General features: G+C 45.8%; 3 protein-coding genes across 3 annotated transcripts; all 3 read left to right on the forward strand.

Moving 5' to 3' along the window:
- The first annotated feature begins 327 nt into the window (after positions 1 to 327).
- LOC104043501 (keratin, type I cytoskeletal 13) lies at positions 328 to 6,243 on the forward strand. Its single transcript, XM_064473000.1, has 9 exons — positions 328 to 799; positions 848 to 1,083; positions 1,822 to 1,904; positions 2,368 to 2,524; positions 3,173 to 3,334; positions 3,699 to 3,824; positions 4,052 to 4,278; positions 5,070 to 5,461; positions 5,888 to 6,243. Exons 1-9 carry the CDS (start codon positions 328 to 330, stop codon positions 5,911 to 5,913), a joined length of 1,881 nt encoding a protein of 626 aa, XP_064329070.1. The 3' UTR covers positions 5,914 to 6,243.
- A 4,818-nt stretch (positions 6,244 to 11,061) lies between these two features.
- LOC135317179 (keratin, type I cytoskeletal 16-like) lies at positions 11,062 to 14,126 on the forward strand. The gene is made up of 8 exons (XM_064473001.1): positions 11,062 to 11,544; positions 11,823 to 11,905; positions 12,097 to 12,253; positions 12,448 to 12,616; positions 12,964 to 13,082; positions 13,193 to 13,419; positions 13,586 to 13,677; positions 14,107 to 14,126. Exons 1-8 carry the CDS (start codon positions 11,062 to 11,064, stop codon positions 14,124 to 14,126), a joined length of 1,350 nt encoding a protein of 449 aa, XP_064329071.1.
- Positions 14,127 to 19,669: 5,543 nt separating this feature from the next.
- On the forward strand, positions 19,670 to 23,579 carry LOC135317308 (keratin, type I cytoskeletal 16-like). The gene is made up of 8 exons (XM_064473330.1): positions 19,670 to 20,152; positions 20,957 to 21,039; positions 21,188 to 21,344; positions 21,539 to 21,700; positions 22,048 to 22,173; positions 22,284 to 22,510; positions 23,060 to 23,151; positions 23,469 to 23,579. The coding sequence occupies exons 1-8, from the start codon at positions 19,670 to 19,672 to the stop codon at positions 23,486 to 23,488; spliced, it is 1,350 nt and encodes a 449-aa protein (XP_064329400.1). The 3' UTR covers positions 23,489 to 23,579.
- The last annotated feature ends 1,196 nt before the right edge of the window (positions 23,580 to 24,775 follow it).

The raw sequence follows: 24,775 nt of genomic DNA on the forward strand, positions 1-24,775 counted from the left end.
GCATGAGGCAAAAGACTACCTATTCCAGAAAAAGCAAAACGAAGGGAATGCCACACAAAAGAAATGTTCAGTCTTAAACAAACACCCTAAGCCCAGCAGTGGGCTAGATTGCCTGAGATATCGGCACAAAAATATTGTTCAGCAAATTATTCTTGGCACAAACAACAAGGTCGGTAAATGCCCTGGGAGAAGGAAACACCCTGATGGTGACACCCACTGTCAGAAGTATAAATAGAGAGAGCTGGGGATGAAAAATTGCAGTCCTGAATCTTATCAGGCTGTGCACCTAAATTTGGGGTTGCGGTTAGACTCTCAGCTGCTGTCGCTATGAGCTGTGGCACTAAGTCTTCGAGTAGTACCACTAGAATTAGCAGCGGAGGTGGTGGTAGTGGTGGAGGTGGTGGAGGGGGAAGCAGCTGTGGAGTGCGTAAGTCTAGTGGATACTCCTCAGTGTCCTCTAGAAAATACACCTCTTCTGGAGGAAGTGGAGGCTTTTCTGGGAGAAGCTTTGGTGGAGGAATTTCCAGGAGCAGCTATGGAGGGGGCTTTAGCAGTGGCAGCTGTGGAAGGATTAGCCGCGGTAGCTACGGTGGGAGAATGAGTGGTGGTAGCTATGGAGGAGGAATGTCCTGTGGAAGCATGGGAGGATTTGGATCGGGTGGAGGTGGTTTTGGGGGAATGGGAGGTGGTTATGGAGCTGGCCTTGGTGGAGGTGGTTTTGGTGGTGGTGGATATAGTGGAGGTGGATTTAGTGGCGGCTTTGGTGGTGGCAGCTTTGGTGGTGGCAGCTTTGGTGGTGGCAGCTTTGGTGGTGGCAACTTTGGTGGTGGTGGTGGTTTTGGTGGAGGTAGTTTTGGTGGAATGGGGTTTGGTGAAGATGCCAGCTTGCTCTCCACAAATGAAAAGCTGACCATGCAGAACCTTAACGATCGCCTGGCTTCTTACTTGGATAAAGTGCGACACTTGGAAGATGAAAATACTCACCTTGAACAACTGATCAGGGAGTGGTATAAAAATCAAGGTCCCACTTCTGTCAGGGACTACAGCCAATATTACAGAACAATTGAAGAACTGCAAAACCAGGTATGATGTAATTTGACCAACTTTGAACAGATTCTCATGAGGATGGCACTTGCCTCCTGCAGCACAACATTCCTATTTGGGGCGATATATTCCCCGCTTTGTTTTAGCCAGGAAGCAGACTGGAGTGGTGACAAAGCCTGACTACCAGTTTTTCTCTGTTGTGGGTGGTTCGCGTATTCTGGCACGCTTGTTTGGCACAGGCGGCATTGTTTGGTGCAGTGGCAGATCACTAGTGCACCCGTTATGGGGCCTGCCTAGCGCTCCCTCCAACGCTGTGTTCTTGCTCTCTCAAACAAGAGATACGATCATTGCTTGCTTATGTTGAGCTACTAGTGACCATATTAATCGCATAATTTTGTGAAGGATGAGCCAACATGTGCATTTAGTCTAACTCCAGCCCTCCTATATCTCCTCCATGAATATGGTTGTTGCCAAATGCAATGGTAATTATGTTTTCCCACTGTTTTTGGAATATGAATAGTTTATTTAGTTATTCTTTCCAACAGGGTATTATGTTTTTAATGAACATTTGTAAACCAAAATTGACAGCAAAGGCACTTGCTTTTAAGTAGGAGCAATAAACTCTTCTCTCTATATATAGCTCCTGTGGCACTAGTCAGGCTTGACATTACCATAAAGATATTCTGAAACGTGTTTCTGCACAGGTATTTCTTCCCTCTATCTGTGTGTCGGACTGAAAGACAACTGACCGAATAACATCTGCCCTCTCCCTTGCAGATTGTTGGTGCAAACGTGGACCTTAACAAGATCCTTCTTGACATTGACAACACCAGAATGACTGTGGATGACTTCAGACTGAAGTGAGTCTTTCCCTTCCTTCCTCATTCCACCCTGCCTCCCTTTTCCCCCCAAGAGTTCACATTGCCAGTCAATCTTTGTAGATGCTGTAGCCTCTTGGCTCCAATGACAGAATACATCATCATTGGGAAAAGCATTCTGAGGATGATTTTGTGTTAGTCTTTCATGATTATTTTTCTCCAGATGAGTTATTAAAGAGAGCTGTTTAAAGGACTACATTTGAAGTTTCTCCATCCTTGCATGTAGATTTATAAGCATCATCCTCGTGAAACAAATCTCACAGACAGAAATTCTACTGAAGTCAAACAAACCTATTGGAGATAGAAAGAGAATGAGGTCCTTTCTTTTAAGAATTGAGCAATGGGATTAAAGACCAAAAATGTACTGATGGGAACTGTTCATAATCAAGATAACAAACAAGGAGATCTGGCAGTACTTTTACGATCTTTTTTGTCTGTCACTTAGATATGAAACTGAATATACTCTCCACCAGAGTGTGGCAAGTGATATTAATGGATTACGTCCACTTTTGGATCAACTGACTCTAGCTAGATCTGACCTGGAGACACAGTTTGAATCCCTAAAAGAAGAACTGATCTATCTTAAGAAGAACCATGAAGAGGTAAGTTTCTCCAACTTTAAAATAATGACTAATGAAACCTCAGCACTCAGAGAATTTCCTGCAGATTTCTTCCACTAGCAGTAACCAGATTTTGGCTGCTGGCTTTGATCGCCTGACTTGACACAATCTGGCTTTGATTTTCAGGAGTATGGAGCATCTACAGCTGCCCACAACTGGTGTAATGAGACACCTAGGTCAACACGGGGCAAAATGAGGTCAGGGAAATGAAAGGCTTTCAGAACAAAGTACAAGTTTGTTGCTGAACTCATGGAACGACAATTGGACAGAATACGTGGAGGAGTCAAAAGAAAATATTTATACTATCTGCAATGATATTTCCCAGTGAGAAGAAAAATACATAAAAGGATTTTCACAAAGAGCACGCTGCTCAGAATTCCTTATGACCCCGAGGAGAAAATGTCAGGGTCAATGTGTATGTGGTGCCTGGCTGTTGTTCTCTGTAAAGTTTGGCTTAGGAGAGGCAGAATTGTTCCCTTTCATGACAAGGGCAGATGAGGCCCCCTCTGCAGGAGGGATATGGTTGTGTGAGGATGTGTGTCCCTTTCTTTTCCTTTATTTGAAACTATGTCAGTCTCCTTGCCCTCACCCTCTGAGAACCCAGTGGGGGTTTCTGTGGTTTTTTTTCAGGAAATTAAAGGACTGCAAACACAATCTGGTGGTGATGTCAACGTGGAGGTCAATGCTACTCCTGGCATTAATTTGATGGAAAAATTAAACGAAATGCGTTGTGAATATGAACGGCTTATTGAGAACAACCGGAGGGAGGTGGAAAGTTGGTACGAAACCAAGGTAAAGCACAGGGTTTTTTTGTTTGCTAAGTCTTTCACAAAGAACTGGACCTATTTACATCCCGCAGAGGAAGGGCAACTTATCACATATTATTTAAGGGACATTAACTTTAGCTGACTTTAAGCAGTTTACTGTAACAGGACAGTTCTGGAGCATTAAGGCTATGTAGTAAAGCACGTAGCATCTCCATGTTCCGGTAGCAAGGTGAATTATACAGAGTGAGGCAGAAGAGTGGCATGTGGGAAATACACACAGTCAGTCCATATTACATCTTCCTTCATCCTTCGTAATTGCTCTCTCAATGCTTTTATGATAACCCCACTTATTATCAAAAATGCCTCAATTTTCTATGTGAACATTTCAGATGGAAGAAGTTAATCAACAAGTCCACTCCAGTGGCCAGGAGATACAATCAGGCAACCAACAGATCTCTGAGCTGAGACGTGAATTTCAAAGCCTGGAAATTGAGCTGCAGTCACAAATCAGCCTGGTAAGTGAAGGTGTTTGCTTCTGCTTCGCCTGTGACACAGGCTGTCACTAGAATGAAAGAATGGTTACACCTAGGAAGTACTCCATCTGCAGAGAATGGGTGACTGGATTGCTTATCTTCAAAGATATGCTTTTTTTCCTGGTTTGTGAAGATGTCCATTTTTTCCACAAAAGTTAGTTAAACTTGCCTCATTCCCGCAAACACTGTATTTTTTCTTTCATTCTCAGGTACAGTCTTTGCAATCCAACTTGGAAGACACGGAACGCCGCTATAACATGCAGCTGCAGCAGATCCAGGGGATGATCGGCCCCGTGGAGGAGGAGCTGGCCAGCATCCGCTGTGAGATGGAGAGTCAGAACGAAGAGTACAAGAATCTCCTGGGCATCAAGACCCGCCTGGAACAGGAGATTGCTCAGTACCGGGCACTGCTTGAGGAAGGGCAGCAAGACCTTGTGTATGTACACTGACAAAAGAACACGGCATGAGGTGAAACTCAGGGCTGCTAGATTAGTCACGAAGACAGGAAATTAACGGTCTAGGTTTGCAAAACAGGTTTTGTACTGAAATGAGGCTAATTCAGCTATCCTGACCAGTCACCTCCCAGGTTTGAGGTACTATATGCTTCTTGGCAAACCTGTTCAGAATATAAAACACGTGAGGAAATATTAACACAGAAATTCTGAACTACTGATTTGGGGCTGGACAGGGAAACGCACGTACGGAGTGTTACCTTTATCCTGGTCCCAGACAAGGCCAGGAACTGAACAGATGGAAGTTACCTTGGAAGAGACTGTCAGCAGAAAAATGACCTTAGTTTTCCAAACCTTCCTAAAAATCTCAGTGTGCAATTTGCTGAAAGTTCAAGGCACTTCGGCTTCCCTTATGCAGTGAGCCTGCTTCTGCCTGTAAGTGGTGCTTTAAAGGACAGCTAAAGCTTTGTTTTCTGCCGTTCCAATTTGGAGCACAGTGACACCGTACGCTGATAAAGCAACAAAGCTAAACTTGCAAGAAATATCTGAGTAGAATGTGGGAAAAGCAAAAACACCTACAGTCAAGCTGAAATTGAAAGGGAGGTTCATTTTTGGCACTGCATCAGTCACCTTGCTGATATGTGCTAGGTTCTAAAAAGAAGTACAGACAAGAGAATTGCAGGCTTCTGTGCAGGATCTGTAGATGATAGAGTTCATCCTGAGATAAAAATGTATTTGATTAACTATTTTTCTCCTTCTTTCTCTCTCTTTGCAGAATGCCAGCAGGAGGAATGGGAGGAGGAATGGGAGGAGGAATGGGAGGAAGCATGGGAGGTGGTAGAATAGGAAGTGGAGGCTATTCTGAAGGAGGAAGAGGAGGAGGTGGTAGCATGAGTGGTGGATATGGAGGTGGTAGCATTTCCTCCAGCAGCGGAATGGGAGGAGGAATGGGAGGAGGAATGGGAGGAGGAATGGGAGGAGGAAGTAGTGGAGGAGGAATGGGAGGAAGTGGAGGAATAGGAGGGGGAAGCTGCGGTGGATCCAGTAGTATTATTGGAGGAGGAGGAGGAGGAGGAGGAGGAAGGGTCTCAGGAGGCATCAGCAGTTCCCACTCCTACTCTTCATCTTCCCAGTCTCAGTCCTGCAGAAGTGGTGGTGAGAGCCAAGGTGAGAACTGTTGTATGGCCACACTGTTCTCTCAGTCCCATCCTTACTAATTTATAAGTGTATCAACACACTCTTCCAGAGGTAAACAGCACCAAGGATAAACTAAAATTCCTGGAAAGTGTTAAACTTATTTATTAAAAATTCTTTCCTATTTGCATTCACATTCAATTTCTATTCAGTTTTGGGGAAGACATCAGCTAATCACGTAGTTAAAACCCCAGCTGTTTTTCTTCATGTCTCACATTCATTGCAGAACCTCATAAATGCTGCTGCTTTTGTACCATGCTGAAGTTTTCCTTTATGCTTTTGGAACACTTATGGTCACCTATCTCATAATCAAGCTTCTTTTCTGCCTGGTAAATACTGGTGCCTCAAAGATTCGGTGCCAGTACTGAAGAAATTAACGCTTTCTTTGTTTCTAAACAGGGTATGGAAGAAAATCTTTTGACTAAGAATATACATTGAGGATGCTACAGTGCAAGACCTTTCAAACAGAAATTGGCCCAAATCCTCTACATTCCCCATGCTCCTGAGGAAAGACAAATGTCTTAGCAGTTCCTCAACGTTGCTGATGCCATCTGCCCAAAAAGGCCCATCAGAGCTACCCCGACGGGCCGCCTGCCCACCTGCCATGCATGCTACGCGCTCCTTCTGCCCGCCATGCTTTGTGGCTTCAATCGTTGGCACTTGAGCTACTTGCTTTACAGATTCAGCCTGTTTGTCACTTGGGTTGTTCTGTGTCAGGAAAATGTCGCTAATAAAACTTCATTTCTGTCTGATGCAACCAGAATCCTGTGTGTAGGTTTTCTTCCATTCTGTAGGTGTAAACACTTAAAAAGAAAATACAAAGCCATGCCATCACGTGCCTCCAGGTAGAAAAGTTGATGAATCATTACAACAGTTGATAACGAAATTTAGAGTTAAAGCACAAATTGTGAGCATTCAGGGCAGATCATCATCTTCTTGGAGCATCCTGTGCTGTGTCTTTGTACTCTTGTGGAGCTGGGCTCTAAGGCTCGATAGCAGCTGAATATCAGCCCAGAACAGACTGCCAAATCGCAGTGCTTCGAGTGCTAATGGAGTTGGCATCAAGTGAGCGCCCACCCAGGCCTGACACAGAGAAACATGAAAGATTACAGAACCATGATTGCAAAATGAAAGGAATGTTTCAATTTGTGACTCACAAAAACTCACCTAACACTCATTGGTTTAAACCAGAAACACACAAACAAAGTACCTGTGAAAGTACCTGGGATGTTTGCTTTTGGGTATAGGAAGATCTGTGCTGTGAAGAAAATTAACATAAACTCTTTCAGATACATCCAACAGTTACTTAAAAACACCCCTGACTACAGTTTGCAAAGAATTTGATTGTGTGGCTGCTGCAACAGCTCGGAGCAACTCAATGAACAAATAATCAGAAAGCACTCTCTTGTTATTAGCTGTCTTTTGTGACTTGCATTTGCTTCTGTCCAGCTTTTTGATATGCTTTTTTATAGTCATTATTTCAAACAAATTATAGTACAGCTTCCTTTGGTGATTGGGACAATTTTGTTCATGAAAACAACAGTAGCTTGTTCCATTGCAGCCCACCCCCATGGATAAAACCCGTTTCCAGAGACTTAGTTGAAAAAAATAACTTTGCCTTCTGAAGACTAACAAATTCAGAGATCAAAGGAAATGAAATGCATTGTCCTAGGCCTTTCAAAGCAGTCTCTTGTGCACATTTGAGGAATCTCAGGAATTTCTGCATCATATTTTGGAGGAGAGAGGGCTGCCAAAGTCAGCAGATCATAAACCGCATCTTTATTCATTTTAAGGAGAAGTTAGCATCTGAATTACTCAGACTCCTTTGAAAGTCTTAGTCCATTGCGCAGCTCCCGCCTAGACAACACAGACCAGATATCAACTATAGGCTGTGCAGGCGCAAGTAAACCCAGCAATGGAAAACCTGGAAAGGAACATAAATCACTAGTGCCCGCCCAGCGTGCCAGTCTCCCCGGAGCTGCCCCTGAGGCAGGTTCAGCTCGCACAGCTGTCTAGGCTCTGTCCTAACCCTGTCCAAGACAGGATCTCTATGGTGAAGCTAAGTTTAAAAAAAAGGCACACAGCGGTCCAAGCTCCAAAAACTCTCAGAGTATCCCGGGCAAACGAGGGGCCAGGAGTACCCTGAGGCTGCCCAAGTGAAGGGTGTATTTCACTTGGCCATCCGCTTGCAGGCTTAACTGCCGGTGCAGGGCTGTGTGCTCAGGGAGTGGCCTCTAGTGGTGATCGGAGTCCAAGAAACCGTGGTTGGTGTGGAACAGGAGCTAGCACCATTGATTAAAGGTAAAACAGGTCGATGCACAGGGGCGTGATTGAGAGAGTAGATGCAAAATTAATTTCAGAAATACAGGCCACGTTGCCATGCAAGCTTTCTCAATGCTTGGAAACCATTCAGAGGAACAGAAATACTTGACCTACAGCCACCCGAAGTCTGTATTTGTTCATGTTGTGCTTGCAGGAACCAGGTTTTGCAGACTTGGCAAGCAGACTTTGTGCTACACAAATACTTCCAGTGACACACAACAGGAAGAAAGAGATCCTTGCAATGCTGATTTCTATGCCTTTGTTTTAGATACTTGGACTACACACATCAGCGAGAAAGAGATGTGATGTCCATAGTAAGTGGCATGTGGATTATTTCAAAGTAATCAGCTGTGCTTATGCCAGAGCCCTCTAGAGGGTACTGTATTGTTACCTCTCGCACCTTAGATGTTACAACTACCTCCACAGATGTCAATCTACACTTTAACTTAACCTTTGAAGAGTATTTATTTTCCTGTCTTGTTATCACCTTGCTGCCAGACAGGCACTAAGCGCCACACATCATACGACAAAGTTGGGAAGGGGTTAAAACAGGCAGAATGGAGGCAGCACCTAGTAAGAGACCCAGAAGAAAGTCACTGGTGTGGCTAAGGAAATTAGAAGAGAGTATGAGAGGGGAGTAAGGAATCTCACTGTATCTTGAACAAAGACGGAGGAAGACCCTGTGGATCTAGACAGTGAGAACGTCTGGGTGAACAGAATACAGCTGGGGGTTTCCATGGAGAACTACGAAATGTGGGGATATGTCCCCCTGAAGGCTGTGCCCACAGAGATGATCCTCCACTCAATATACAGATCAAAATGAAGAACATCATTAATTACACTCTATCAGCCTACGGCCCGTGGATACCTGGGGCTGTCTTTTGAGTGCTGTAACCCCGGTGACCCTGTGTCAAAAATAACTGGAAAAGATTTAGGAAACAGTAGAAAAGGTATAGAAAAAACTTCTGCACATGCACTAGATATTATCCTGGAGTGTTTCAACCTCAGGAGGCACATCGTGACCATGGGTATGACAGCAGACTCTCTAAACACAGCACTATGCAAAATCACGACTGACATGAAGGTGTTTCTAAAGTTAGTTGACAAAAGTTGGTAAATTGTAATTTTGTAGATTTTTTCATGATTCAGTTTCACTTTAAGTTCAAAACTTTTTTGCTCTCTTAAGGAGTATTTCCCACATATTGAAGTCTCTTTCTGTGGAGTCAGAGCCAACACCTCCAGGTTCTTTGGAAGTCACTGGCGTTTCCTACAAGGACGTGCCTTTGGGCAGCTGAATTCAAGCTCTGGGATCCAGCACCTCAGGTTTATATCTCATTGCATATTAAGCCTCTAAAACTAAGCACTTCTACAGATAGCAGATAACGTTCTAGTGGTAACAGTTCACAACCCTCCCCTTCCAATTCAACAATATTTTGTTGACAAGCCTTTCTATATAATTCTTATGATAAAAGAAGAAAATTAGATACAGGGATATACAAAAGCCTATTGTACAATCATAAACCTACTGAAAAACCCCAGAAGAGAAGACTCCATGAGCATATGGCCTCACCCAGGGTGAAGCTGCACCATTTTCAAGCAGTTGTGTGTCGGTTCTCAGAGGCACGGTGGAGCAGGACTCTCATCTGTCAGCAGTTTCCTCGGCGCCTGTGCAGCACCAGCAGGCAGGCAGGGAGGGGTGCTTTCACCGGGTGCTTGAGCAGCTGAATGGTGGCGGCTACATGCCAAGAGCAGAGCACACCTGAAAGCTCAGGACTTTGCCCCAGCTCTTCTTACATCCATGGGGCACATACAGGCACACTGTCTTCAAACTCAAACAATCCCACTCCCTCCTCTGATATGTACCTTCATGAATATGGTGATCTAATCCCTTCTCACTCTTCTTGTGCTAATTTTAATGAGTTTTTTTCTTCTTCCGTGATATGGAATTTCTTCCTAAAATACTTCTAGGTTTAATTCATCCTCCCTCACCGTGGACAAGCTGTCTTTGAGGTGGCAATTCACAGGAGGTTCCACTAGCTCCTTGTGCCTCCTTCGTACTAGCCAAATGACTCTGCTGTAGGAGTCACAGTGCCATATTTAAATTGCAGCTGGAAACCCAAGAATTTGTTCCTGTTCAAGGCTTTTCTCAGTTTCATAGAAGCTTGATTAGTAATGGTGGAAAATGCACTTCGCCAAACATCCCATATTGCATGGGCAGTGGAAAAAAATACACACTTGTTTCTTACTGTGTTTCATGTTGCAAACACAATTCACTGTAACGAGTATAGATAATGGTTGTATTTCTTCAGATTTGATCTTTGGCACTATATCTTTTCATAAAACTTTTTTTTACGGCATTATGGAATTCAAGGATATATTCTGAGAATTGGTTATTTTCAATATGATAATGAAAATATGACATATCAGAAATATCTCCTCTCATTTCCTCTGAGTCCATTTAAAACAGCTACAATAAAATTAACGGCTCTTTGATAGGAAAAGATTTAATATGTTTTCCCTTGCAAAATACTATTGTGGCTGTCACCCAGTTTTCTTCAACAAGGAAAAAGACTGAAATAACCACCCTGCGCTTTCAGAGTTCAATACCAGTGGGGCCTTCCTCAATATAAACAGAGACAACAGAGTAAAAAATTCAGTGTAAAGTTCTCTTCTATAGTAGACAGGAATATGCAGTTTTTAAAATTAATAATTGATTTCAGTAAATTAAAGTAGATTTCTAAATAGCTAATATAACTTTTGAATAAATGAATGAATGAAGAGTCTCTTGCAGGCTGCTAGTCTGTGATCACAGGAGGAAGACAAAAGCCGAAATACTGAATTTCACCACACAGAAGAGGGAAGGAGACAGACAACCAAGGTGGAGCCTTCATTACCTCCTATTACTAGTGATATATTTCCAGATTAATAGGAGCTATGAGATATTCTATTATCCAACAAAGAGCCACCCACATAAAATTACAGTGCATGCCTGGTGTGAATCAACACAGACATACTTGAACAGAACGGTAATGCGTTTTACTTACCTCAGACAAAATTTCCTTAGCGCATCACTTTTGGCATGAGCACCAGTGCTGGCAAACTTCATGGGAAGCTGGACGGCCTTGCAGGTGACACCCACCCACCAGGGTATAAATAGCCACCGGCGAGGACAGACGGCTGCAGTTTGATCTTCCGTACCAAGCTGTGCAGCGGGCTTTGCGTTTGGGGCTGCACACCTGATTGCTTCCACCATGAGCTGCAGCATCAAGAGAACATCCAGCACCTCTTACAGGAGCGGTGGAGGGGGAGGCGTCTGTGGTGGCGGTAGCGGCAGGAGCTCCTCCGTCTCCTGCAGGCGATATGCCTCCTCTGTGATAGGCGGTGGAAGCTATGGGGGGGGGGCGTGCAGCATGGGCTACGGAGGGGGCATGAGCGCTGGCAGCCTCACTGGTGGCTTTGGCGGGGGCTTGGGCAGTGGTTTTGCAGGAGGATTTGGTGGCGGCTTTGCGGGAGGCTTTGGTGCTGGCGGGGACATCCTTCTGAGCGGCAATGAGAAGGTCACCATGCAGAACCTCAATGACCGCCTGGCTGCCTACATGGACAAGGTGCGAAGGCTGGAGGAAGATAATGCTCAGCTCGAGCTCAACATCCGGGAGTGGTACAGGAAACAAGCTCCCAGTGTCTCAAAGGACTACACCTCCTACTACCAGACCATCGAACAACTCCAGAATCAGGTAGGATAGCCCCGACTAACCTGGCTCCGTCTCCCACGCATGGGGAAGTGTCTCACACTTGAGAAAGAGATCCAAGGAGTAGGGATTTTGGAGGATGGTCTGAGATAGCCCGAGTTTCAATTAAAAGTGAATTTGAAGTATTACCCTTTCATATGGCCCCTGCATGACTGCAGGAAACAATTCACAGACGCCCAACAAGGCCCTACCAAAGCTTCGAGTCTTCCTTCTTCTTGTCCTGGGTGTCTTGAAGACAAGAGACTCCAAATTCCCTTTTGCAGATCATTTCTGCCACAGTGGACAATAACAGGCTGCTTCTGGACATCGATAACAGCAAGATGACTGCGGATGACTTCCGAATGAAGTGAGTGCCTCCCTGTGAGCCTTGCATGTCTTTCAAATCCTGCTCATAATCTCAGGAGACAAAGCAGCATTGCCCCGAGGGCTGTTACTGAGCCTTCATGTTTTATTGGGATACTGAGCCTGGAAACATGAGTGCTGTTGATTGTCATAATCTCATTCCCAATTTCTCTGTCTCTCTTGTCTGTGGTAAAGGTATGAGAATGAACTGGTCATCCGTCAGACCGTGGAGGCTGATATCAATGGATTGAGAAATATCCTGGATGACCTGACTCTGGTTAGATCTTCGCTGGAATCCGAGCTAGAGTCCCTGAAGGATGAGCTGATTGCTCTTAAGAGAAACCATGAGGAGGTACGATGCAGTGATAAATAGCATGGCCAAGGCACAGTCCTTTGGTTCTTCAGGGTTCCCAACGTTACACAGCAAGTCAATTTGGCCTGAAGTCACGTCATTGACATCCTTTGTACCCTGATACGGCTTTGCCCACTGTCCCCAGCACAAGAAATGACCGGTGCTCGTCGTTTCTCTCTTTGGCCTCTCTGCAGGAGATGAGACAGCTGCAGTCTCAGACTGGTGGCGACGTCAGCGTGGAGGTCAACGCTGCCCCTGGCGAAGACCTGACAAAGACACTGAACGACCTGAGAAACGAATACGAGCAGATCATTGAGAAGAACCGCAGAGAGGTTGAGCAGTGGTATGAAGTCAAGGTACGAAGCAATGCACAGAGTGGGAAAACCCCCACACCCAGGTACTGGGCACGCAGTGCCTTTGCCTCAAAGGGGGAGCTGCTCACCTGCACCTCACCTGCACGGCTGGGGAACGGCAGGGAAAGAGCTGCCGGGCAAAGGCGGCAGTGGCAGAGGGGGAGCAGCCCAGGCCTGGTCTGCAAGGGTGGGTGGAACGTCAGGATCTACGGAGCGATGACTAGGCTGTCCCCCATGCGGACAGGGTGAAAGGGAGAGGCTCCCTGGCTATCTGAGCTCTCAGCCAGCAAATCTGCTCCCTGAGAGGATCTCCTCACTCACAAAGGGTGTTGGGGCTTTGCCTCCTGCACATTGAAGAAGTCAACCGACAGGTCACTTCTAGCAGCCAGGACATCCAGACCAGCAGCCACCAGCTCACCGAACTGAGGCGCGAAATGCAGAACCTGGAGATCGAACTGCAGGCGCAGCTCAGCACGGTACGTGGGGCAGCACCGCTGAGGGCCCTGCCCTCCTCGCGGCGGGAGGCTCCCGCGCTGGGCATGGAGGGGTAGGGCTCTGGTCCAAAACTCTGCATTTCTGCTTCCAGAAAAACTCTCTGGAAAACTCCTTGGCAGAAACCGAATCTCGCTACAGCTGCCTGCTGCAACAAATCCAAGGGCAGATTAACTGTGTAGAGGAGGAGCTGGCCAGCATCCGCTGTGAGATGGAGAGTCAGAACCAGGAGTACAAGAATCTCCTGGGCATCAAGACCCGCCTGGAACAGGAGATTGCTCAGTACCGGGCACTGCTGCAGGAGGGACAGCAAGACATTGTGTACGTATTCTCTTTTCATATTAGAGCAAGGGAATAAAAAGAAATCCTTGTGCACTTAATTGCTAATAGAGACTTCCTGTCCATGTAGCTACATCAATATCCTTTTTGACTGAATATCTAGTGGTTAGGGTTTTATTCTGGGGAATTAATTACCCTTTTTTTACAGTGCCTCCCAAGGAGCTTTCCAAGGAGGTGGAAAATCCTCCCATTCATACTCTTCTACTTCCTACTCTCATTCCCAGTGTGGTGACATGACGGGTAAGACAGTGCTTTGTAAGGCTGTTTATTAGTGGGTTAAATCTACCCCAATGATCACAAAATATTGTGTCAGAAAAAAAGATTTGTATTTTGAGCTAGGCAATGTTCAGGGTCAGTAGCCCAGGAGTGAGAGAACCTCATCGTCTCTCTCACGGAGGGATCAGGGGTTAAAATACAGAGGGTCTTGCCCTTGCCTCTACCTAAATATAAAATACAGATTATGAACTTTACAGGATGGGATATGTTTTTTTGTTCATTGGAATAAAAAGACAACACGGCTCTGCGAAAGCACCTAGGCTGCTGCTGGGCTTGGAGCCTCTGAGCTCCCAGTGCTCCCTTCCTAACACAGTGTGTTAAGTGAAAGAATTCAGTTCAGCCGGAAAGATCAGATTTCTCCTTAAGGCAATGATTTGCTCCATCTTTACACAGGACAGTCAAGAGTGTGCTAGACAATAGCAGCGATGCCGGCATCCTCCCAACTAAGACACATCGAACATGGACGAGAGACTGAACCAAGCGCTCTTGCAGCACAGCTGATGCAACTGGAACAATTTGGAAGGCGTGCCTGTCACCTGCCTCATCACCCCTTCCATTCTGCAATGCTTGTCTTACTCAACTTGTTTTTTTCAACTGGTTCTTTGTTTAAGGGCTTGAATTCTGCTGATAACACTGCCTCTAATAAAACTTTACTTCTGCAATGCAAATAAAAACAACAAGTCTGAGAAATTTTATTTAACAAACTTTGAACGGGTATTTATCAAGCCAACCAATCAAATACAGGTTGTCCTATCATACTTTGTAACATAGTCTCAGAACAGTCTATTTTGCACTAAGAAAACGGACACCGTGCCGAGATGATATCACTGAGCCAAAGGAAATGTCAGTAATTCTGAGCATGGCTGGATGAAGGCTGCATGTAGTGTGACATTTTCCAAGCTCTGCCTATGGGAACTGTCAGCCAGGTGAGACTGTCAGAACGCTCCGCTCAAAAGCAAGAGGTATAAGGTTGAAAACAGAAATCCATTCTTGACACAATTTTCCTCCTTCCTGGGAAATCACAAACCATTTCCCAGTTTGTTTTCTAATGGCCACTAATGGATTGCTTTCTGCCTCCTTGCCTTGCTGCTTTTTACTAAAGACACTCTGAATGATGTGAGCAAAAGCAGAAAGAAAATACCAGTGATGGGTAACTTTCTGAAGATTATTTAATTAACTGTTAACGTACTAAACTGCACACAATGCCGTTACTATGACTCACCTGAGTCCATTAATTTTTGGCTTTACTCAGCTCATCACAGCTAGAGTTGCTGTGGGAAGGCGTGACTCAGTATACGTTGTTCCAGTACGTATGGGTTTCCTGACATCAAGTATTTCTACACCTTTGACTACGCAGAGAATTACATATTGCTAACTTCTATTAGGAAATACAGCCAACATCCCTGTGTCCTTCAGCATCAGGCACCAAAAACATTCCTATGTTTTATGACAGAAATTTCAATTTAAACACCAATATAATACCAAGAACCCAGTTTTTGTCAGTCCACTCACCCGGCTGATACTACGCCTTAAGAGGAATGAGAGACACAGTTCATCCACTGAAAGTATTTTCTATACTTTATTTCTCTGCTTAAGAAGACAAAATATGCAATAAAATTGGAGATGAGAAGGCAATACTAAATTAGAACAGCGATGTTATACATATTTTGCTTTCTGAAGATGACAGCAAAGCCCACTTTCAATCTATAACTGTGTGCATCAGATGCACAAAACCAGCCAGGTTTCATTCAGCCATAAGTGCCTGTTGTTCCCTTCTCCACCTTCAAATCTGGTCTCAAGTATTTGCTGTTTCATCTAAGACTGAGGATGTTGCTCTGTTAGGGTAATGAAATGAAAGGTTTTCTCATCATAAACAACTTACAAGAGTATTACTTAGGTTAGGTCTTCTTTCAGTAATCAAGTGGCTTGGCTCTGCCATCACAATATCATAACTGCAGTCTGCAGCAAGTATCCACAAAGAAGAGATACTCTCTATTCATGTGGAAAAAATGGGTTTCCAAACTGACTTTTTTCAGACCAGCATCAGGAATCTGTATGAGCAAAAGCCCTTCTCCAAAGGGAAAAAAGGTCCTTTCAGGTTTTAACAGTATAGAAATGATGTAAAGCAAATGCAAACATGACTTGCATCTCCAAAGGCTGCCTGAATTCATTCACGTCTCAGCTGTACTTGACATAACCAAAACGGCTTAAGAAGACATCTTTTTTGAGGCAGGATTACAGAAACTTGAACCACAGTTAGTGTATATAAATAAGCGCTGGAAGGTTGTTTTGCTTCCTTCTAATCATCCGTAAGCACAGAGAAGTACCAGAAGGATCAAAAAGACATTCTTCCACATCCAGAGAGCTTAAGGGAACACCAGAGCTGCAGTAGGTCTTTCCCGATTTCTGAACTAATTTCTAAGCGTAAGGTCTTTGTGTGAAATAGGCAGCACTATGCAGGGTCTTACATTAAATCTGTGAAACCAAAGCTATGCAAAATCTTCAGGCTGAAAGGAGTGGACGCAGTGCACAACTGCCAGTCACTGTGCAGGATTAGATCACCGGGGGAGTCCTCCTGCTGCCGACAGTGCAACGCCTTTTGCTTATCACCACTGATCCATCAGGCGCCAACCTCCATCCAAGTGTGGGGCAAGGGCTGCCCTGGGGAAGATGCAGGGAACATGCCATAAGCATGCCAAAAGCACAGCATGCCTCACTGCCTCCACCTCAGGCTGGCAGACGCTCCAGAAACCTTGTAATGTATTCAATCAGGTATCCTGATATCACTGTCTGCTCCTGGCAGTCGCTTCACTTCATCCATAGTTCTTAGAAAAAGCAATAACCTGCTTATTGGTCTGAAAAGATCTACAGGAAAGAAAAAAGGGGCTTTGGCAGGGAGAAATTTAGAATTCGATTAGTTCACATCATTGATAATAACTGCATATTCTAGCAGGTAGAGAGAAAGAGGACAGGAAAGGATTGCTATGCTGGAAGAGCTTAATTTCTCTTGGGAATTACTTTTAAATTTTTGCTTTAAAAACTTCGCAGTGGTAGGAAGGGCTACTGAACTGACAGTTCAGATAGACTGCAGAATTAAAATAGCTCACATTTAAACAGGATTTTCTGTAGGTGTACATGTGTGCAGGGTATAAAGGTCCATCCCAGGGAGCCACATAAGAGAAAAATAAGAATAGAATCTGGGGCTATGGAATTCCTTTGTCTCTGAGCAAACTGAAGAAATACTCAGGTGAGTGATGCTGAAGGGCGATGGGCGACGGGTGAGGAATGCACAGATGGAGTTCCTGGTGAAACTCATGGCCATAGCACTCTTCTTACCAAGACCACGCTTGACTCATTTGTTGTAGAACAATTAATTACCAGTAATTTTTTCTGAGGTTGTCCTCTCCCTTTTGTGTGATTTAAGATGTCTGTCCAGCAATGGCATCATGGCTTCTGTGAAAACACTGACCACCTTTGGTTCTTTTGCCAGTTCGGAGTGTCTGTCTGCTCCCAGTTTCACCAGTGAGTAAACAGCACTTGGAAAGGCTTCACAGCATCATTACTTCAAACAAATTTTTCTGATTTACAGAGGTTCATGGGGTGCATTAGGAGCAAAAAGTCTTCCAAGGGCAGACATGATTTCAGAGCTCTAACAGTCTCTTCAAATGGCTGAGGATGCTCTCCACCCTCTACAACAGCAAATGTGTGACCATCTCCTGTCATCGCAAGGGTTATGAATGCTAATGGCACCTTATGAGACCTGGCTCTTTTGGCTTGTGAAGAAAATCGCTATGTCCAAACTGACTCCCAACAGCCATCCGAGGCCAAAGAGCTGTGTCCGCAGCGTGGTGGGCCAAAACGCATAGGAGACGTGGAAACACCACCGAGTTACAGACCAGGAAGTCTGAAGTTTAGGTCTTTGTGACACAGTTACAGCAGTAAGCATAGCTAGATCAGCTATTTGAAAAAAAGAAGACAGGGACAGAGGGACAGGGAAAAGGCATCTGCTGGTATGAAGAGGTATGAAACTACAGCATTGGGAAATGTTTGGAATTGTTGGGTCAGATATTATGATGCAACAATGCCAAGAAGGAGATATAAAATCAACCCTCTGGCATTAAAGCCAGTCAGTAATAAACATCTCACAGGGAAGAATAAAGTGCATTTCAACAATCTAGTGCGGAAAATATGACTAAGGAATCACACCCTGTGAGAAAATAATTTTTTATTTTTTAATAATGATGACTCAGTTTCAATAACATATGCAGAGCAACTGGTTTTGACGTGCAGATAATTAGAGAGCTACCAATAAAAGAGCAATCATAATTATGAAGATCAAAGTATACATTATCTTTAGCATATCTACGAAAATGTGTGTAGGGGTATCAAGAAAGAGGGTAAATGGCTCTCCGTGATTCTTCAGTCAGCCATTAACACACATCAGTAACTTTTATGGGTTTCATAATTGTTGTGGCTAACAGAGAAAATGTTGCCACAACTGCAAGCTGTGTGTAAGGAAGATCATAAGTGGAGAAACCACCAACAAAATGAACTAGTAATTTTTAACTTCCAAAAAGAGATGAATTCCCATCCAAGTTTAACTGTCACATAAAGAGGCCCCCTGTCACTCACCCTTAAAATTTATGTTTTTCAAAAGTTATTTAAAAGCAAAATTTCATTTCCTAAGAAGGGTTCGTCACATCCTGTTCTCTTACAGAAATGCTGCAGTTGTGCAGCAGTGTTAGAGACCTCTGCAGTGTTACAGAGACAAAAGATAGAAGGCAAGGGGGGTCTAAAGGGCCATCACCGCTGAGTCTCTACCATACGAGGATAAAATCCCTGCCATCAATTGATCAAGGTCGGTCTCAAAACTCTCTCTTTTCCATCCAAAGCTCACGCAACGGAAGCTCCTTGCAGACCCTTTTGCAGCCCACAGATAAAAAGCTCCCCTTAGTTTCCAGCCCAAAGACACTCAAACCCAGATTATGCCCCTTCCGATGCGGACAACAGGATTGGCCTTTATTTTAAATAGCCCTGGTACGTCCTTCCTCGAGAGCAAGCTGATAATAATCTTAGCCTCCATTTTGCTAAATTGAAAAGCTGAATCCTTTTGCTCTCCTCTCCCAGAATGGCATCAGTGACGCCTTATAGATCCTACAGACCTATTTCAGTTTAAAATAATCTCTGAGAACTGGAAATTTGCAGAAAATTTTAAAAAATCACAACTTTAAATTGACACCATTGCACAACCATCGCTCTGTGCAAGACATAGCACTGTCTCCTGGAAGTGATACTACCAGAGTTTGGTGAGAACAGAAATATCATTGCTTCTTCAAAGGTTATTTTACTGAGATTTGCCACTAAGCGTTCTGAAAGCCAGAACCCACAGTGAGCTTTCTGTGTAGGGAAGGACCTCAGTTCTAAGAGATTCTGTTTCCAAAAGAGTCAGTTACCGGCAGTCCTGCAGGCAGAATGCACAAGGCTCATGCACAGGGTGCCTGAGTTCATATTTCTCCAACTCTGAAATTACCAGAGTAACTAGGTGGTGCTTTCACCACCTGCTTTCAGGACAAAAAATGATTCCAAAGAACAAAGAGGAACTATTAAAATGAGTCTCACTCACTAAGTACCCAGCAACATACTATCTGAAACAAAATCTAACACACAACCACCCACCCGAAATTATAGTGCATGCCTTGTGTGAATCAGCATGCAAACACAATACCTATGGGGAGGGCTGTCCCAAGCCCCAAAAGAAATTCCCCTTAGCGCATCACTTTTGGCATGAGCACCAGTGCTGGCAAACTTCATGGGAAGCTGGACGGCCTTGCAGGTGACACCCACCCACCAGGGTATAAATAGCCACCGGCGAGGACAGACGGCTGCAGTTTGATCTTCCGTACCAAGCTGTGCAGCGGGCTTTGCGTTTGGGGCTGCACACCTGATTGCTTCCACCATGAGCTGCAGCATCAAGAGAACATCCAGCACCTCTTACAGGAGCGGTGGAGGGGGAGGCGTCTGTGGTGGCGGTAGCGGCAGGAGCTCCTCCGTCTCCTGCAGGCGATATGCCTCCTCTGTGATAGGCGGTGGAAGCTATGGGGGGGGGGCGTGCAGCATGGGCTACGGAGGGGGCATGAGCGCTGGCAGCCTCACTGGTGGCTTTGGCGGGGGCTTGGGCAGTGGTTTTGCAGGAGGATTTGGTGGCGGCTTTGCGGGAGGCTTTGGTGCTGGCGGGGACATCCTTCTGAGCGGCAATGAGAAGGTCACCATGCAGAACCTCAATGACCGCCTGGCTGCCTACCTGGACAAGGTGCGAAGGCTGGAGGAAGATAATGCTCAGCTCGAGCTCAACATCCGGGAGTGGTACAGGAAACAAGCTCCCAGTGTCTCAAAGGACTACACCTCCTACTACCAGACCATCGAACAACTCCAGAATCAGGTAGGATAGCCCCGACTAACCTGGCTCCGTCTCCCACACGCTGTTCTCACCTGCAAGCACTTCCTCCTTCCCCCTGGTGCTGCCTCTAACGGGCTGGGAGGGAGCCACTGGACGGCCTTGCTGGTCATACCGTGGGCAGAAACCTGCTGAGCTGTGCTTCCCATCTCTTGGGTAAGCAAAGCCCCACACCTCCCCACAAGAAAGAGGGGCGTGCTCTGGGGCACTGCCCGGGGCAGCGCGGAGTGCACCACCAGGCCCAGACATGCTGGCGCACATAACCGAAACCCCACGTTGCACAGGTGGCTCCAAACCAGGCATGTGTGGTTTCCAGACTTTCCCTCTACTCCCACCCAGTTCAGCTGGAGGGACTGCAAACCCAAAGTGCCTGGACTGCAAGAGCTGAACTCCCCTTGTCTCTGCACACTCCTACATATACCAGAGGGAAGGGCAAGGCCTTCCCTTACAATCAGCTTTTTCTATGAGACTAATTACAGCATCAGGGACAAAGACTATGCTTCCTTATACACCCAGAGTGCAATAATCCATAGGTGTTGATGATGTCCCAGCAAAAATGTTCTATTCTTTCTTCGCTCATAATAATCTTTTCTCAGAATGTTTGGGGAAGGCAAAACCTTGCACAAACCAGTTCTGGTGGCATGGCAACAACTTTCTGTGGCCCCTGCATGACTGCAGGAAACAATTCAAAGACCCCCAACAACACCCTACCAAAGCTTCAGGTCTTCCTTCTTCTTGTCCTGGGTGTCTCGAACACAGAAAGACTCCTCCCCAAATTCCCTTTTGCAGATCATTTCTGCCACCGTGGACAACAACAAACTGATTCTGGACATCGATAACAGCAAGATGACTGCGGATGACTTCCGAATGAAGTGAGTGCCTCCCTGTGAGCCTTGCATCTCTCATGTCATTTTGTGAGATTCCTGAGTGCAGGCGATGATACCCTGACGCAAGTGGTATGACCAAGCCTATGTGTTGTAATGAGATGAATGTATAATGCCCCTCCTTTCTTTGGTAAAGGTATGAGAATGAACTGGTCATCCGTCAGACTGTGGAGGCTGATATCAATGGCTTGAGAAATATCCTGGATGATCTCACTCGCACTCGGTCTTCGCTGGAATCCGAGCTAGAGTCCCTGAAGGATGAGCTGATTGCTCTTAAGAGAAACCATGAGGAGGTACGATGCAGTGATAAATAGCATGGCCAAGGCACAGTCCTTTGGTTCTTCAGGGTTCCCAACGTTACACAGCAAGTCAATTTGGCCTGAAGTCACGTCATTGACATCCTTTGTACCCTGATACGGCTTTGCCCACTGTCCCCAGCACAAGAAATGACCGGTGCTCGTCGTTTCTCTCTTTGGCCTCTCTGCAGGAGATGAGACAGCTGCAGTCTCAGACTGGTGGCGACGTCAGCGTGGAGGTCAACGCTGCCCCTGGCGAAGACCTGACAAAGACACTGAACGACCTGAGAAACGAATACGAGCAGATCATTGAGAAGAACCGCAGAGAGGTTGAGCAGTGGTATGAAGTCAAGGTACGAAGCAATGCACAGAGTGGGAAAACCCCCACACCCAGGTACTGGGCACGCAGTGCCTTTGCCTCAAAGGGGGAGCTGCTCACCTGCACCTCACCTGCACGGCTGGGGAACGGCAGGGAAAGAGCTGCCGGGCAAAGGCGGCAGTGGCAGAGGGGGAGCAGCCCAGGCCTGGTCTGCAAGGGTGGGTGGAACGTCAGGATCTACGGAGCGATGACTAGGCTGTCCCCCATGCGGACAGGGTGAAAGGGAGAGGCTCCCTGGCTATCTGAGCTCTCAGCCAGCAAATCTGCTCCCTGAGAGGATCTCCTCACTCACAAAGGGTGTTGGGGCTTTGCCTCCTGCAGATTGAAGAAGTCAACCGACAGGTCACTTCTAGCAGCCAGGACATCCAGACCAGCAGCCACCAGCTCACCGAACTGAGGCGTGAAATGCAGAACCTGGAGATCGAACTGCAGGCGCAGCTCAGCACGGTACGTGGGGCAGCACCGCTGAGGGCCCTGCCCTCCTCGCGGCGGGAGGCTCCCGCGCTGGGCATGGAGGGGTAGGGCTCTGGTCCAAAACTCTGCATTTCTGCTTCCAGAAAAACTCTCTGGAAAACTCCTTGGCAGAAACCGAATCTCGCTACAGCTGCCTGCTGCAACAAATCCAAGGGCAGATTAACTGTGTAGAGGAGGAGCTGGCCAGCATCCGCTGTGAGATGGAGAGTCAGAACCAGGAGTACAAGAATCTCCTGGGCATCAAGACCCGCCTGGAACAGGAGATTGCTCAGTACCGGGCACTGCTGCAGGAGGGACAGCAAGACATTGTGTACGTATTCTCTTTGCAAATAAGGGCATAAATTCTATCACAGCCTTTTCTTTACTGCAACTCACAGAAGACAGAGTTGAATGCTTTACCAGTCTGTAGCTGAAATCTAAATAGAACATATTTTTTCACAGCATCTGCATTGAAACGCATATATCATAAACTTGCTAAGCGCATCAAACACAGGGAAACACGGAGCACATAGTTACTGACATTTTCAGTTAATCAGTTCCACTTGGCCTGTTTGTGCAGAGTGAATTCCAACCACCTCGTAAAACCAAACTGTAATAAACTGCTTCTGTCGACAGAGGAGCAAGAACAGCTGGACTGTCAGAGTGGAAGAATTATACTTCTGCAGTCTGTTGTTATTTCTGCTTCTATAACTTTCTAGGAAAATAGAGCTGAAGGGAATGAAATTTAAATAATATGAAGAAATACTTGCAAGGTCCAGGGAAAGCTGAGCTGTTACATGCACTGAGCATTATGTCACAGTATGTCTCTTACATTAATGTATTTATCATTCCCTGCATTAAAACTCCTTTCTTTGCACAGAACGTCTCAAGGAGCTCTCCAAGGAGGGGGAATATCCTCCCACTCGTATTCTTCTACTTCCTATTCTCATGGTCAATCCGGTGAGAAGACAGGTAAGAAACATCTCCCAAAGAGGATCCCAGTTTATCCTGTCCCCATGGCTTTCGTATTTTGTGTTTCACCTCTTTTCCTGTTAATACCATCCCTTGTGTAATGGCTTCCACATTTGCAATTGCAACAGGGATTAAACCATTCACAGTCAAATCTCTTAATTTCAAGGTGCCTTAGCTGCAATTACAGAAACAGGCTAAGCTCTTTTCTCTGGCTAACCGAGGCAGACATTTCAATAACGAATACATCTGAAATGTCAGTGCTGCGAGAGACACTTCATTCCCCCGTCAGAGTAATGGTTTCCTCTTGCATTCCACAGGGCAGTCAAGAGTGTGTTAAGACACCATCGATGCGTTTGTCTTCCCTGATCTACCTACCGCCACCTGAGCAGCCCAGCCTACAACGCGAGGATACACAGAGCACAGGCACTCTGTACCTACCCAACGCACAGATTGCTCTACCTTTGTTACTCACAAAGTTGCAATGAATAATTTCTAGGACTTTCCTAAAATTATCTACTTCTTCCTTTTTATGTTGTTCTTCATCTGCAGTCACTGCATCTACATACACGTATCTGCAGTGCAACTGGTGATCTACTTTCTGCTGATAGCAATGCCTTTAATAAAACTTTACCTTCATGCAATGCAAACAAAACTGTGTGTCCAACAATCTATGTGGTATACTAATATTGTATTTAAATTTTGGTGGAACAGATGAGATATAACCTCACAGAGAAATTAAGGTTGGGTGTATTATGTAATATGGCCCCAAAGAAAACTGTGTATCCTAACTTAATCAGACGATGTCTGGACAAAATATCGGAGATGAACGAACACATTCACATTAAACTCAAGAGTGACACCTATAGGGAAGAACAAAGGACGTGTGAAACCCTTTTTCATAGCATACTTGCAAGGGATGTGGGAGTAGTTGATTTGCCAGTTCAACAGCTGAAATGAAACAATCAGGATTAATTGAACCCCAAAATTCATTAAAATTTTGGCAAATCAAAACCATTTGAGACCACATTTGGAGTGTTGCATTCAGTTCTGGGCCCCCCAGTTTAAGAAGGACAGGGAACTGCTCGAGCAAGGCCAGCGGGGAGCTATGAGGATGATCAGGGGGCTGGAGCATCTCCCTTGTGAGGAAAGGCTGAGAGACCTGGGCTTGTTCAGCCTGGAGAAGAGAAGGCTGAGGGGGGATCTCATCAGTGCCTATAAATGTCTAAAGGGTGGGTGTCAGGAGGATGGGCCGGACTCTTTTCATTAGTGCCCAACGCCAGGCCAAGGGGCCACGGGCACAAGCTGGAACACGGGAAGTTCCACCTGAACACGAGGACAAACCCCTTCCCTGTGCGGGTGCCAGAGCAGGGGCACAGGCTGCCCAGAGAGGCTGTGGGGTCCCTTCCCTGGAGACATTCACCCCCCGCCTGGACATGGCCCTGTGCCCCTGCTCTGGGGGTGCCTGCTCAGGCAGGGGGTGGGACGGGGTGAGCTCCAGGGGGCCCTTCCAGCCCCACTATTCTGTGATTCTGTGATTCTGTGATTTGCCTTTGGGTCCCTGAATGAGAAATCAGTCCTATTCAGGCGGCCCTCTCTCCCAACTTTTAGATGGGGGCTCTATCTA

The sequence above is a fragment of the Phalacrocorax carbo genome, chromosome 25 (assembly GCF_963921805.1).
Source record: "Phalacrocorax carbo chromosome 25, bPhaCar2.1, whole genome shotgun sequence".
NCBI lineage: Eukaryota > Metazoa > Chordata > Aves > Suliformes > Phalacrocoracidae > Phalacrocorax > Phalacrocorax carbo.

Excerpts from the sequence above, each read along its gene's own strand:
- LOC104043501 (XM_064473000.1), top strand. The coding sequence starts at position 328 with ATGAGCTGTGGCACTAAGTCTTCGAGTAGTACCACTAGAATTAGCAGC. Across the intron at positions 1,905-2,367 it reads GTGGATGACTTCAGACTGAA|ATATGAAACTGAATATACTC; the intron begins GTGAGTCTTTCC and ends TCTGTCACTTAG. Across the intron at positions 2,525-3,172 it reads TTAAGAAGAACCATGAAGAG|GAAATTAAAGGACTGCAAAC; the intron begins GTAAGTTTCTCC and ends GTTTTTTTTCAG.
- LOC135317179 (XM_064473001.1), top strand. The coding sequence starts at position 11,062 with ATGAGCTGCAGCATCAAGAGAACATCCAGCACCTCTTACAGGAGCGGT. Across the intron at positions 11,545-11,822 it reads TCGAACAACTCCAGAATCAG|ATCATTTCTGCCACAGTGGA; the intron begins GTAGGATAGCCC and ends TCCCTTTTGCAG. Across the intron at positions 13,420-13,585 it reads GAGGGACAGCAAGACATTGT|TGCCTCCCAAGGAGCTTTCC; the intron begins GTACGTATTCTC and ends CTTTTTTTACAG.
- LOC135317308 (XM_064473330.1), top strand. The coding sequence starts at position 19,670 with ATGAGCTGCAGCATCAAGAGAACATCCAGCACCTCTTACAGGAGCGGT. Across the intron at positions 20,153-20,956 it reads TCGAACAACTCCAGAATCAG|ATCATTTCTGCCACCGTGGA; the intron begins GTAGGATAGCCC and ends TCCCTTTTGCAG. Across the intron at positions 21,701-22,047 it reads AGCAGTGGTATGAAGTCAAG|ATTGAAGAAGTCAACCGACA; the intron begins GTACGAAGCAAT and ends TGCCTCCTGCAG.